General features: G+C 37.4%; 1 protein-coding gene across 3 annotated transcripts in view; it reads left to right on the forward strand.

Annotated features, from left to right (window-relative positions):
• Positions 1-15,760, forward strand: part of SCN2A (sodium voltage-gated channel alpha subunit 2) — a 152,466-nt gene that overhangs the window by 51,356 nt on the left and 85,350 nt on the right. For 2 of the 3 annotated variants that reach the window (XM_055380240.2, XM_055380242.2), the window contains exons 2-3: positions 4,843-5,160; positions 6,088-6,205. In XM_055380240.2, the coding sequence (XP_055236215.1) occupies positions 4,894-5,160; positions 6,088-6,205 (385 nt within the window). In that variant the 5' untranslated portion in view covers positions 4,843-4,893. Of the gene's footprint in view, positions 1-3,117; positions 3,208-4,842; positions 5,161-6,087; positions 6,206-15,760 lie in introns of those variants that run through there. The other variant, XM_055380241.2, reaches the window with a different exon arrangement.

Here is a 15,760-nt window from a genome sequence, read left to right on the forward strand (position 1 = left end):
AGTGGAGGCACTGCAAATATGATGAGAATGTGACTAGAGCACGCACTTGTTTGTTCTTTCTGTCCAGCATTAATTTCCCCCTTATTCCAGTAATAGTAACTCAACAACTCTGCTCTTTGTCATTTCCTGGTGTTTTTTTTTTTTTTCCTTTTCTGTCTTTTTTTTTTTTTTTTTTTTTTTTTTTTTGAGACTGAGTTTCACTCTGTTGCCCAGGCTGGAGTGCAGTGGCATGATCTTGGCTTACTGCAAACTCCGCCTCCTGGGTTCAAGCGATTCTCCTGCCTCAGCCTCCCCAGTAGCTGGGATTGCAGGTGCCCATCACCATGCCCGGCTAATTTTTTCTATTTTTAGTAGAGATGGGGTTTCGTCATGTTGGCCAGGCTGGTCTTGATCTCCTGGCCTCAAGCAATCTGCCTGCTTCGGCCTCCCAAAGTGCTGGGATTACAGGCATGAGCCACCGGGACTTGTCTGTCGTTCCTTCCTTCCTTCCTTCCTTCCTTTCTTCCTCCCTCCCTGTCTGTCTGTCTTTCTTTCTTTCTTTCTTTCTTTCTTTCTTTCTTTCTTTCTTTCTTTCTTTCTTTCTTTCTTTCTCTCCTTTCTCTCCTTCCTTCCTTCCTTCCTTCCTTCCTTCCTTCCTTCCTTCCTTCCTTCCTCTCTCTCTCTCTCTCTTTCTTTCTTTGTCTTGCTCTATCTCCCAGGCTGGAGTGCAGTGGTGTGATCATAGCTCACTGCAGCCTCAAATGCCTGGTCTCAAGGGATCCTCCTGCCCTGATCTCCCAAAATGCTGGGATTACAAGCAAAAGCAACCTTCCCAGCTCCAACTCCACTTTTGAGAAATGCTTCTGTACCACAGCGATAACCCTGACTACTCATAGGTTTCAAGTGAGGACTCTTCCATGTTTCAAGGCTACAGCATGTGGCTTAGGAGAGGCCAATCAAAGACGGCATTACCCTGGACAGAGTAATTACTTCAGGATGGGCATGTGACCCACCAGGTGTCAGTGAGATGCAATGAGTTTTTCTGAGTCTTTCTTCCCACTGAATTGAGGTCTGGAAGGTTGGGAGGCTAGAGCTGCTACAGCATCTAGCTGTAGGGAAGCTACGGCTAAGAGAAGAATCTTTAGGAAATTTATCACTATGAAAGTCAGAACAAAAGGATACAGCATAATTATGAGCTGGTAACATCAGCTGAGCTCTTGAATCATCATATGCCTAAGACTAGCCCTGGACAAACCATGAACCAATAAACTCATGTCTTTATTTATTTTTTACTTCAATTAGTTTGAGACATCTTTTTCTCTTACAATCAAAAGTTATCTGCTAAAGTGACTAAAATATTATTTTGGGCTACATCTTCCCCTTGCTCATTTCCGACAAACACATTTTCTTCTTTTCTCCAAATCCTTCATTTCAGATTCAGCGGGTACCTGTGCAGGTTTGCTATGATGGTATATTGCATGATGCCAAAGTTTGAGGGTACGATTGAACCCACCACCCAGGTAGCAAGCATAGTACCCAATAGGTAGTTTTTCAGCACTTGCTTCCCCCACCCTATACCCCCTTATAGTCCACAGTGTCTCTTGTTCCCATGTTTATGTCCATGTGTACCCAATGTTTAGCTCCCACTTATAAGTGAGAAGATGTGGTATTTTGTTTTCTGTTTTTGCCCAACAAATACATTTTCCAATGAAAATGATGAAGCCAGAAAGTATGAAATACATTGATTTAACAATTAGAACTGTTCTAATTATAATTGATACCGGTGCCTGTTTTCTTTTTATGATTGAGTAATGATCACAGATTTTTGCTATCAGATTTTGAGTTTGAATCCTGCCTGTATGATCTTAGGAGACTTTTCCTAATCTCAGTGTATGTCCTCACTTCAGTTTGCAAATAAGGATAATGAAAGCATTTATCCAATAGGGTTGTGTGGAGGATGAAATAATACAGGGCAAATGTCTTAGCCAAGTGACTGGCACTTAGTAAGTCCTCAAATCTTCACTATGATATTAATTGAAAGCCTAGCATTCACAATCTCACTGGTTTATCTGTTCTTTTTTTCTGGTTGCTTTTTAGTGACTTAAATCAGAGATAAATAAGATTGGTGTTTCACTGGGTTAATATTTTTTCTTGAGAGAGTTAACTTGTGTGGCACAGGGCATCTCTTTATTGAATTACCAAAGAACTACATTGGATTTAAGATTATCTGGGGCTGAGGCTAATATCAAATCCTACTCTATGTTTGTAGTTCCTTGGCTACAAGCCTACATACGGTAATTGCTGTTTAATATGAATTTTTATTTTTAACCCTTACATATAGTAAGGGTTAATTGCTATTTAATATGAGTTTTTATTTTTAACCCTTCCCTATTTACAGTCATGCTTTGCTTAAGGACCAAGATATATTCTGAGAAATGTGTCATTAGGTGATTTTTGTCATTGTGTGTACCTCATAGAGTGTACGTAAAACCTAGATGGTAGAGCCTATTACACAACTAGGCTACATGGTATAGCCTATTGTTCCTAGGCTACAAACCTATACTGGATGTTACTGTACTGAATACTACAGGCAATTGTAATGCAATGGTATTTGTGTATCTAAACACATCTAAACATAGACAAGGTACAGTAAAAAATATGGTATTATAATCTTATGCGACCACTGTCATATATGTGATCTGTCATTGACCAAAAATGCCATTAAGCAGTGCACTACTGTACTTTCTCTTTACTTTAAAGTTGAATTCTTTATATGGGTTGAATGACTTTCTGACATAGCAAATAAAAAGCATGAGAAGAAGCATTATCTGTTAACAAAATTAACACTTAAAATCAGCAAAGTTTTAATGTTTCGTTCCAAGAAAAGCCTGTGGAAGATCGGTTCCACAACTGAGAGCTTTGGGCTGCTTCAGACATATGTCTGTGTGTACGCTGTGAAGGTGTTTCTCTTCACAGTTCCCCGCCCTCTAGTGGTAGTTACAATAATGCCATTTTGTAGTCCCTGTACAGGAAATGCCTCTTCTTACTTCAGTTACCAGAATCCTTTTACAGGAAGTTAGGTGTGGTCTTTGAAGGAGAATTAAAAAAAAAAAAAAAAAAAAAAAAGACTTTTTTTTTTTTTTTTTAAAGCATGATGGAATTTTAGCTGCAGTCTTCTTGGTGCCAGCTTATCAATCCCAAACTCTGGGTGTAAAAGATTCTACAGGGGTAATGTTTTAATATTCTTATTATGCTTATTCTCTGTGATGCTTCTCTACCTTTACAGTAGTAGAATCCTTGGGGAAATCTGCAGAGGGACCACTTTCATTTTGAAGCTGCTGGCTGCATGTTTTAGCATGTCTCTTCTATTAGAGAATCCAGGCATGGCAGTTTCCTCCCCCAGTGTGCAAGGACCATCTTCATGCCTATGTCTGTCGCTAGGCATGAGGGTCTCTAGGAATGGGTGAAAAAAATGAGGGATGTTTTGGAGGCACTATAATACTGGGGAGGGCAGTCTGCTAGCTGGTAGCTGAAAGGTCCTGGTTTACTTCAACATTTTTTTAAATAAAACTGTGCAGTAGTTTTTGTTATTTTAGGTTTCCCTCTGTTTTATCTGGTGTATGCTGCAGAAGTGAACTGCATAACACATTTCACTCTTAGAAAATGCATTTCATATATTTAAATGACAACTCTGACTCCTATAGTATGGGGGTGAAATAGATTGATTTTTGAAAAGATGGAAAAAATAGATTAAGTGGCATTTAGGAGTCAAGATGTTGATTGTATTGTTTCAAATAGCATAGAAACTCCTGCCACTGGTTCAGAGGTAACATTTGGAATGACTGATGTGCTCTTTTGAGTTATCTACTTTAGTCTAGTGAAATATGATTTGAATACCAGTAAAAATCTATTTAGGTTATTGCAAAGACTCATATAATAAGAGTTTGCTTGAAAAGATAAACTATCATAAACTTATTATTTTTTCTCAAGTCCAAATTCTGATATGGACACTAAGACTGTGATGCTATGTTTTTGTGAAATGGGCATAATTTGAGGAAATTGGCTATCTCTACAGTATTTCCTAAGGTACTGCAAATGTGTTAATTTAAGAAGCAATTACACTAGCTAGCAGCAGGTTGCTAAGCCGGGGGGTCCGAGCTACAGACCTCTGATGTGGATGACTTCCTGCCCGGTTTGGCAGGAGCTGGGTCCCTTCCTGTGCAGCTTCCGAGCAGTTCCAAACACAACCAGGCATCTTCTGCTCCTTCCCACTCCCTTTCTTTCAAGCAGGATCTACCTATGTTTCCATAGCCTGGCATTTTAGGATTTCCAGAGATTTTTACCCAGTGAATTGACTTGGAATAAACTCTTAAATGTGATAAAGTGAGCCAAAGGGCACGTGCAAAGACTTGGAGAGATATGTGCAAGATCCTCAGCTCAGGTTCTACAATTTATTGTGATGTTTCATCTCTTGTTTTGGATCTCTGCTATTTTTTCAGAAAGAATGCTGAAAAAGATGGCTGCCAAAATATTCACACAAGTGAAACAGCAGGCACAAACCAGTATCCTCCATTTCTGAGCTCTGAATTGCATATTTTCCCACAAGTAGCACAATCACTTAAAACATTTTGGGAGTGGGAGATTAGATTACCTCATAGACACCTACTGAATGTGAGAGATAGATCTCCATGCGAGCAAACGGATGCACATATGAGATTCCCTGAATACCAAATACAGCTTTCTTTGAAAATATTATAGCTATCTGGGTTTCTATGCTGTATCTCAGTGCTCAGTGTCATGTAACTGACACAATCACCTTTTATTCTAATGGTCATTGCTTTTTTTCCCTCCCTGTTTCTGTAGCACTTTCTTATGCAAGGAGCTAAACAGTGATTAAAGGAGCAGGATGAAAAGATGGCACAGTCAGTGCTGGTACCGCCAGGACCTGACAGCTTCCGCTTCTTTACCAGGGAATCCCTTGCTGCTATTGAACAACGCATTGCAGAAGAGAAAGCTAAGAGACCCAAACAGGAACGCAAGGATGAGGATGATGAAAATGGCCCAAAGCCAAACAGTGACTTGGAAGCAGGAAAATCTCTTCCATTTATTTATGGAGACATTCCTCCAGAGATGGTGTCAGTGCCCCTGGAGGATCTGGACCCCTACTATATCAATAAGAAAGTGAGTTCTTAGTCAAGTTGCCTTCACTGCCTATTTACTAATTGGTTCTGGGCTAGTCCCAGGGATGATGGTGAAGAAGGCTTGCCTCCTTCCCTCTGTCTAAAGTATCACTAAGATGCTGGATGGGCCTGACCGTGTAATGGACCAATGATCCTAGAAGTCTTTTGGAAGCACTCATTTGAACCTGCATTTGTGAGACAGGCAGAGAACTGGTGAGGCATCCTCCAGCGCGGGAATTAAGGAAGGACAAAAGCCTATTCACCTTCTTGAATACAAATTATAAGCTTAAACCAGTGTAAATTGACCCTGATTCCCTAATAATGTTGAGAAGCAAAAACTGTAAACTAGGAGTCTATTTAAATTTTATTTTTTATATTTGCAGGAGTAGTATCTAAATTCCTCTTTATAGTCTCTAGCTCTCCATAAGTCACTTTGATCTTCAGTGGGTTTAATTATTCCTTTATACCATACTTTCTCCTTTCTATTGCTCTCCACAGAAGGAATAATAGCAGGTGACTTGTAGGTGCCAAATAAGATTCTGAGCAAAGAACACACCTGGAAAACCTTGAAGTTCTCATGAGAAAATTTTCTAACCAAAAAAAAAAAATCAAAGCCTCAATTTTGTGCTTTATGTGAATTATAAATGCGGTTTTAAAATACTTACATTAAAACTTGATAAAGATGCTAAGAATTCCTATGGCATTGATCACAAATTTTCTTGATAATCCTCATGTCATTTATCAAATTTAGGAAAGTTTATAGTGCTCAGAAAAAAAAAGCATCTATCTTCATGTCATATGATGGTAATTATTATGTTATACACTATTTTACAGGGCAATATTTATAAATAATGGTTTTACTTTTCTCTTAAAATATTCTTAATATATATTCTAAGTTTTGTTTTATGTGTTGTGTTTTCTTTTTCAGACGTTTATAGTATTGAATAAAGGGAAAGCAATCTCTCGATTCAGTGCCACCCCTGCCCTTTACATTTTAACTCCCTTCAACCCTATTAGAAAATTAGCTATTAAGATTTTGGTACATTCATATCCTTTTTCAAATCGTCACTTAATATGATTTTCTTCTTTGACCAAGTTATTGAGCTACACATTTTCCAAAATATCTGTGGTTGGCAATGTTATGTGTTCTTTCTTTTTCTTTCCTTTTACTCAATCGTTAGCATGTTGCAAAATGAGATCACAGGTAAGTGAATTACTTTCCCCTGTCTTCTAAGTGTTTCTTCTCTACCCAACTCACTATTACTTCTTTCTTCTCTTTTCTTCTTCCTTATGAATTGCTTGCCACATCCCAAGCCTTTCTCATTAATTTTGACCATATTACCAGGCTTTCCTCCTGTAAGCCTTCAATTTACAATGTTAGGTAAGGGAGTAAACTCCATGAGCTAATTTTCTTTACTGCTTTTACATTTGGAAAATAAATATATATAATCTGAATTACAATTTTGTATGTTTTTGGTCTGAATTTTATGACTTTCCTCTATTTTAGCATTTAAAATCTTTGAGTTAGTAAGCGTTTACAATTGTGTCTGTAGGTATAACACCCTTTCAAATACTTTTCCAAATTTGTTTTGCAACAGCCTTCTTATTGATCTTTTGCTTTCTATTCTTTTCCTTTCTTTTTCTTTTTATCACTTGTTCCTATGTTTTATTGAAGTCACAAGTCTTGCTACAATTATCCCTCTCCAAAGGATTAATGTCTATCTATCCATATACATTCTCATTTTATTTTTTATACTCCTTATTGAAGCACCTGCTTTCCAAAAATGAGATTGATGACATCTTGGTGGGAGATGGCAATTTGATTGATTCCTTGAAATTAAATAGAGTAGTTGGAAATGAGAGATTTTATTCTAGGCCAGAAACAAGTTTTGTTGACAGCCAGTCTTGGGAATGCCAGTGAAGCAAAGGCCTGGAAGACTGAAGCTGTGTGGGGCAGGGGCATTTACACGAAGAACACAGAAGTCATGGGAGGAGGAGTGATATGCTTCAGGAATCAGAGGTAAGGCAGGGGAACTGAAATTAAGCAAATCCTCAGATTAGGACAGCACGTTATTTCTTCTTCAGAAAGAAGCGTTGCTTGGAATTCCATGATGTGGTTAGCCCAGGGCCTGGTATTAAGGCTTTCAGTATTAATATTCTCCACCTTTAGCAGGCCTAGAAAATATTTGAATTAGATAAGGTATGGAACTAAATTAAGTAGGGAATTCAGGAAATGGGATAAGCCTGGTACAGGGTACTTATGTCATTTCTGGGTGGAGGGGATGTAAAGCATGTCCCTAGACTTGCCTCCCAGTATGGCAAATGTTGTCTTTAGAAGTGTAACATTCTGTAAAGTCTCCTTTTAACCTCTAGGTTGTTCCTCTTCCCCAGTTTAGGTGGATATCAACATCTTTTATTTGATGTTTATGTTTCATGTTTTAAGATTTCCTAGTTTCTTGGCATTACCTTAAGCAATAATGTTTTCTTACCTCTCTCTGTTTTCCAAATAAGAGAACCCAGTAGCATGTGGAGAAAAAGATGTCTTTGAGTTAGCATTAGAAATAAATAATAAAGTTGGAATTTATATTTGGGTCTCGTGATTATAAATTATGATCTATTATTATGTTTCAAGCATTTGTAATCTGTGCAGTGAATAAATCTCTGCATAAACTATTCATTATATTTTAAAATAATTGTATGTTCCTTATGCAAACGTAATTTATATATAAAATTACGTGGAAAATTCTAGCCTAGAACTAGACTTCTGTTCCTAGTAGACATTGGGAAAATATTCATTAAATAAATAAGTGACTAGTAAGTCAGAGATTAGAGAATCAGATACAAAACAAGTGAAAAAATAAGTTTGAATGGATCAGAAAAAATCTTTCTTGTCATGCATCTGAATGATGAGATGGAGTTAAGAAAACCCAATATATTTGTTTTTTACAAAAGCAGATTTTTGTTTTAAAACTTTTGTAATAGACCATGGAAAATCTCATGAAAACTATTGTCCCCACTTGAAAAAAGAAATCCTAGGAGATTATGAATCCCCATTTAAAACTCCCTGGAAAAGAGACTCCTGGTGGTAGAGGGTAAGGGCAGTTTAAGAAATTCTGATCAGAGAATATGAGTACTAAGGACACAGTTTGTGCCAGGACCTCTCTAGATATCCAGATACAACTTGAATCTGTGGGCTTGTATTTGCTTCCTGGGGGAAAGAACTCACCCTCCAGAGGCTGAAGTCATTGGGAGGCCTGAGGAGATGCAGGTTGAAATGTGAAGCCAGCCAGGCAAATCTATTAAGGTATGCCAAGTTGAGCTGTTGATTCTCTGAGAAGTTTACAGATGGCTTAGAGTCACAAATTTATTCCAATGTAGAAAATTAGATTTTAAAAAGTCTCTAATTTCCTGACTTAAAGTGTTATATTTCAGATGTCTCACCTTGGAGCAGAGATATAACAAAAGGCAGTGAGGCTAATAGTCTAAGATACATGAATCCTTCCATGTTTTGGTGATGCTGGTGCAATTGATCAAATAGCCCAGTAAACTTAGAGGTATATAGATGCTGTAGTTAGTAACTGATTTTCACAATAATGTTGTCCTTTATTCCTCTTGTTGCAAACCCTAGACTTAAATCCTGATTTTCTGACTTCAAGTACAGTGTCTTTTACTGTAAGTTAAAAATGCTTGGAGAGATGGTCATGGTTGTTTGGCCACAGTTGGGAGGTCATTGTATATTTATTACCACTAGTTTATAAACCAACAAGAAGCCATTCATGTTAAATAAGTTTGTATTTTAAACTTGGGCTAATACCTCTATTTCAAACAAAAACCTTGACTTGTTTCTCAAAGAGCTGTTATCTATTAGGAGCTATTGTGTATCAAATTAGCTTTTTTAAAAATTTATTTTGGCTGAATGAGAAATTATGCTTGTGATATTTTTACCAGGGTGCATTCTGAAAACTGAAAATTCTTTTGATGTGCCTAGTGTCTTATTTGATATTTAAATAAAACATGATTTATTTTCTAGATAACAAACAAGTTAAAAATAATCTATGTTCCTAAAGTTCCCTACCAAGGTTTTAAATGTGCTTCCTGTCAGCTTTTATTATTTTAAGTTAATATATGCACACTCCTCTAATTTATTTTGCATTTGTTACTCATTTGTTCATTTGCAAGTACTTACTGAGTATCTACCATGTGGTAGATATTCTTGTAAGCATTGGGATGCAACATTGAACAAAATGAAGTTCCTACTCTCATGTAGTTACATTCATGTGAGTGTGTGTGTGTGTTTGGAAGAAGAAAGACAATAAACAAATACGTCGATTGGGAGCTAGTGATAAGTGTTACTAAGAAAAATAAATTAGTGTCAAAGGGAGGAGTGACAAGGTGTTGTTTTAGATTGTATGGACAGTAAAATCCTTTCTGAAAAGGTAACAGTTGAGCAGAGATCCGAAGGAAGCAAAAGAGTGAGATATGGGAATCTAGGGATAAAGTCAGTTCAAGGAGAACAGCAAGTATGAAGGTAAAGTCTGAAGGTGGGGGTGCAACTAGTATGTTTAAGAATCAGCAAGGAGACCTGAGTGGCTGGAGCAGAGTGGGAAAGGCAGGAAGTGAGGGGATGACATCAGTGGGAGTGAAGGTCAGGGGCTAAAGTTGTAGGCGAGGTGCAGTGGGTCATTGTGAGAACACCACATTTACTCTGAATGAGACTCCAGCAGGGTTTTCAGTAGCGGGATATCATGACCTTACTCACATATTTAAAAGATCACTCTGGCTGCTTCATGGAGAATAGACTGCATAAGGGGAAAGAGTGGAAGCAAGGAGACTGGGACCGACTGTCATTATGAAGGCAAGAGAGCATGGTGGCTTGGAGTATGGTGGAAACGATGAGGATGGTAAAATGTCATCAAATTTTGAGGTATTTTGCAGAAGAGCTGACAGGATTTGCTGAGCAATTGGTTGTGGTGTATAGGAGGAAGGCAGGGACTAAGGATGATTCCAAGCATTTAGTCTGGTCAAGAAAGAAAAATGGAGTTGTGTTGACTGAGCTTGGGGCAACTTGAGCGAACCAATTTGCTGGGTAAGATCAAGATCTTGGTTTTGAACATGTTATGTTTGAGACACCTATTAGACATCATTGGAGGAGTTGAGGAGTTAGGTGGTTGTGCAAATCTGGAGTTCAGAAAAGGGCTGGGCTGGAGGTGTTCAACTTTGGGAGCTGTCAGTGTACAGCTGGTATTTAAAGTCATGACATGGGACTAGGCTGCCAAAGAGCTGAGACCCTCCCTCCAAATCACACTAGTAATGCTGAACTACCTATCATTTGAAAATGGTAGGAAAATGGAAAACATAGGTTTTGGTATCAGAAAACGTAGATTCAAACCCTATCTCTAAAATTTACCTTTTAGCTATATGACCTTAGTCCAAGTTACTCCAATTCTTTCGAATCTCAGTTTCTCTATCTGTAAAATTATAATCACAGCTTAGACATTAATAATGATAAAATGTATGACAAGTATCTAGCACCAGATCCCATGCTAGTACTTAGTAGGTACTCAATAAAGGATATCTGTGACAGTAATAGCTAAAATTCTAGCAGCAACTGCTGTAAGATTAGCAAAAAGGAAACTCTCATATTGCTTAAGGAATTGCACAAAGAACTTTATAGAAATCCCTACTCTGACTCTGCAAACAAAATCTTTATATAGCACCAGAGTTTAGACCTGCAGGTGACCCAAACAATGTGGTCAGTTCTGTCTCATTTTGTAGATGAGTTCACTGAAACCCAGGGATATTTAGTTTTTTCTAAGGCTACATTTTCTATCAGTGGCAGAGCTAAAACTTCAGACCAGGTTTTTTGATTCTTGGCTCTTTGCATTTTGCATCCAATAGAAAACAAATGATTTTTAAACCCTCGGATTTAATATACTTGGGACATTGCCAGTGTTCTTGTTTTATGCATTTCAAAGGTGCTTCTTAGTTGCTCCAACTTACTAATTCATTAAATAGTGTCCATACTGAGATATGAAATATCATGGTTTTCCATGAAAAGAAATATACAGGTTTATATGAAAGCAGATGACACAACAATTTCTCTTTCTTTTGTTTTCAATGCTCATATGTTATCATTTAGTTATCTACTGGCAAATAGGAGTTTGTTCATATTAAAATTAAACAATCCAATGTTTAACACTGTATATGTGACATTTACTCAATTTTTCTGCTGGCTCAGAAATATGCACGGGTGTGCAGAAAAAGACCTATTCTATTCTACTTCAAATTATCCATTTTTACATTAGAAAACCTCTAACATCAGGCTATCTTCTACTTCTAGTTTATATATAGGTTAAAAAACCCTCTGCAACTTCTCTGGATATTATATATTATTACAAAGTCTCTGAACAGAGCATAATGTATTTTCCTTCCTATAGAATAACAAAGAAATGTCCTATAATTTTATACTCAATAAATGAGTTATTAATGGTAAGAAACCAATAATTATTATCTTAGTGGATAATGACTGTATACTGTAAGAAAAGTATTATCCACATTTATATAAGAAAACTGAGCCTCAAAGAATTAAACAAATTGCCGAAGCCCACATGGCTGGTAAGGGATGTATCTGACCATGGTTCATTGCTCTAAATCTCATGGTGCTTCATCCTCGCTCCACGGAGACAGGGGTGGGCGTGCCAGTGTTATGATGATCCAGGCTCCATGTCAAGGGCTACTTAAACAATTTTCACTAAAAACTTGAAGAAGTGTTTCTTCATAATGTACACAAAGGAAATATTTTACATTTGCCAACTCGCAGGTTAGTATCAATCAACAGGTTTACCCACTTTTATTTATACCTGGCATAAAGGAATTAATAGATTAAAAAACATCTTTGTCCCCTCATATTATAAAAGGTTTATCTGCCTCTATTTTATTTTACATTGCAAAGTTCTTAAAGCAATATTGTTCCAGGATACATTGTTCTTTTGAAAAATGTACTCTATGACTTGGATTATACATTTAAAAAATAATATAGGATGTATGCATTTTGCTACTAGTTTGAGCCTTTTGAAATCTGCTTTGATGTGGAGTTTCTATACTCTTTTGATGCATGGCATCACCAATGCAAAATCCATACCTACATTAAATACTTTTGTATTTGAGTTTTTGTTATTTGAGTTTTTTTTTTTTTTTTTTTACGGATTCTCGCTCTGTCGCCCTGGCTGGAGTGCAGCGGCGCAATCTCGGCTCACTGCAAGCTTCGCCTTCCGGGTTCACGCCATTCTCCTGCCTCAGCCTCCAGAGTAGCTGGGACTACAGGCGCCTGCCACCACGCCCGGCTGATTTTTTGTATTTTTAGTAGAGACGGTATTTCACCGTGTTAGCCAGGGTGGTCTCTATCTCCTGACCTCGTGATCTGCCCGCCTCGGCCTCCCAAAGTGCTGGGATTACAGGCGTGAGCCACCGCGCCTGGCCATATTTGAGTATTTTTAAGATCATCTGAAACTATTTCAGTCACTCACCAGAATCCAGGAATTTGTAAAGTATGTGACTGATGAAATAAATTAACAATGATTTAGAAACTTAGTGAATTTTAAGCCTATTTAGAGATACCTATCAAACCACAAGTGTAAAAACTTGACCCTAGTTATCTACTATTTTTCTATTAAAAGCAAAATTGTTCTTTTTATGTATCAGAATTTTTCACTTAAGTGTATACTTTTATTAAAATGATAGCCATGAAATAAGGAAATTTTGACTTATTATCAGTGACTAATTAGAAAATAATTATTTCTCTTGTTAATGTTGAAATATATATTTTACTTTTTTATATATAACTAAATTATACCACTATAAAGAGTAAGTTTTCCAGTGTCATAAAACCATTGCCGAGTCCATAATGCAGCATAATCGCATAAGGCTGTTAATTTCCATCTTCTATTTTTCTTATATTTTTACCCTCAAAAAATGTAGAAACTTGTGTAAACAATATGTATATATATTTTAGACAGAGTCTCACTCTGTCACCCAGGCTGGAGTGCAATGGCGTGATCTTGGCTCACTGCTACCTCTGCCTCCTGGGTTCAAGTGATTCCCCTGCCTTAGCCTCCTGATTAGCTGGGATTACAGGCATCCGTCACGCCTGGCTAATTTTTGTATTTTTAGTAGAGACAGAGTTTCACCATTTTACCCAGGCTGGTCTCAAACTCCTAACCTCAAGTGATCTGCCTGCCTCAGCCTCCTGAAATGCTGAGATTATAGGCGAGAGCCATGGCACCTGGCCAACAATATATTTGAAGACAAACTTTATGCTGTATTTTTAAATAATTTATCAAAAATTGTTTTTAAAAACCCCATTTGGTAACAAATGAATTGCAAAATTAATTTCATTAAATGGTCAACTGACACTGTGAAATAGCAAGGCTATAATGGTGAATAATATAGACGTGATTCCTGTCCTCATGACGCTCAGAGAGTAGTTGAGAAGATCATCATTAAAATTTGTCTTTAGAGGAATAATATAAGGGCTGCTGGGGTATATAACTGGTAATAGGTCAATCTGAGTACTAAAGAAAAAGAGAGGTGACATTTCCAAGACCCTAAAGTCAGAAACAGCATATAAAACATTCATAACATTTGACAACCTAAAATAATTACAGTATTATCCAAAGGGGGATAATGCAATTAAGAGAAAAGAAAATGAAACTGGAGAAGTAGACAGGGGTCAGACCTCCTAGCGTCTTGACTCTGTGTTAAGACATTTGATCATCATCCTAAGAGTAATAGAAAGCTACCAAAATGATGCATATTACATTTACAATGGTCGTTTTAGCACAGTATGCAGAATGGATTAAATGGAGCCAAACATGAATTTGGAAACATCAGTTTAGAGGAGACTGCAATAATCTAGATGGACTATTAGATTTGACGCTAGTCTTGACAGACACTTGGACCATGCAGTGATATGGGGATGGAAAAAAGTAACTGAATCCAGAGATAGCAGGCAGAATTGGCAATATTTGATGGTTAATTAGATGTGAACATTTAAGGAGAGACAGCAATCTAAGATTTCTCATAGGTCTCTGGCTATATTATGCACATTTTATAAGACACAGAGATGTCAAAGGAGTAAGTAATTAGCAGGAATGGAGGAGTAGATTAAAAGATACTTTTCAAAAGTTCAGTTTTAGAATTCAAAATTTGAAGTGTTGATAAGATATGTAAGTACAGATGTCATATGGACAATCAAGTATGTGGAATTCAGAAGAGCGGTCTGGCTTGGAGAGAAGTATCTGAGAATGGTGGGTACATAATGGTTATGTTTGTTGAGCAATGTTTGTTGATGAACTACACTAGGATGAGGAGAGTAGAAGAGAGGTAGATGGCTTACATACCTTATGTCTTTCTTTTCAAAAAGAAAAATGCCACATTTCAAAGAATACAGAGAAATTGGTGCCCTGAGGCATGAAGAAGCCAGGGAATTGGAACCTCCTGAAAGCAGAGGGAAGATAACTTAATGCTAAGGGGAGGAACCATCCTTGTTGAATGCTGCTTAGAAAGCATGTCAAATATAAACTCAAATTATCCTTCTGTTTTTAGTGACAAAACGTGAAGATGTTGCCGTCTTTAGAAAGAAAAGCTGGTAGGCTGAATATGTGATAGATATATAAGAAAAGGAAAGATAAGCAGCTCTTTCAAAAAGTTTGGCCGTGATATGGAAAAGGGAGATAAGGCTGTAGTAGTTAAGGAGGGTTGTGAGTCACAGGAGAGAAATATCCTTTCCCCTATGCCAGGACAAGGGAGACGTAAGCAAGTTTGTGTTGCTGGGAAAAAGCCAGTAAGGTGGGAGCCATTAAGGATAAGAAAAGAGAGAGATAAGAGATTGCTGAAGTCTTCTGGAATGGGGAAGGTGTCCAGAATACCGGTGGAGGGATTGGAAACTTCCCCACTGTAACAGGAAGGAGGAAAGGATTGGTCTCAATGTGGAGAAGTTTGTTGATTTGGGGGTGGGAAGTGGAGGCGGGGCATTGTGATGCTGTCTCTTCTCTGTAAAGTAGAAAATAAGTTTTCAGCTTGAAATGGAGCCGGAAGTAAGAAGAGGGTTGGAAGCTGGAGGAAAGTGGAGAATATTTGAAATTTTTCTTTGCAGAGAGTGAGAGATGGAGCCTAGTGGGAAAATACAGGACTGTGTTGAGGACCACTGAGGTTTGTGACCATAAATTTAGAATGGTGCCACTGCCACGGGGTGTTATTTTTCCCCAATAGGGCTCAGCAGACCAACAAGCACAGGGGACCCTCTAGTTTTATATACCAATAGCAAGTCATTCTTTATTTAATTTAGTTTTTTGTTTGTTACAGCAATAAAGAAAAATTGTGTTTCTTTGAAATGGTATTTTGTGTGTGTGTGTGTGTGTGTGTGTGTGTGTGTGTGTGTGTTCTCTAGATTATAGTGCCCTCACGTGGCTGATGCACATCATTTACTTATGAGTGTTTTCATATGGATGAAAAAACTGAGAATTAAGCATGGGCCTTACAACACAGCTACTAAAATTAAAAAATAATAATTATTATTATTGTTTTGACTAAAACCAGTACTA

The sequence above is a fragment of the Gorilla gorilla genome, chromosome 11 (genome assembly GCF_029281585.2).
Source record: "Gorilla gorilla gorilla isolate KB3781 chromosome 11, NHGRI_mGorGor1-v2.1_pri, whole genome shotgun sequence".
In the NCBI taxonomy this organism is placed as follows: domain Eukaryota; kingdom Metazoa; phylum Chordata; class Mammalia; order Primates; family Hominidae; genus Gorilla; species Gorilla gorilla.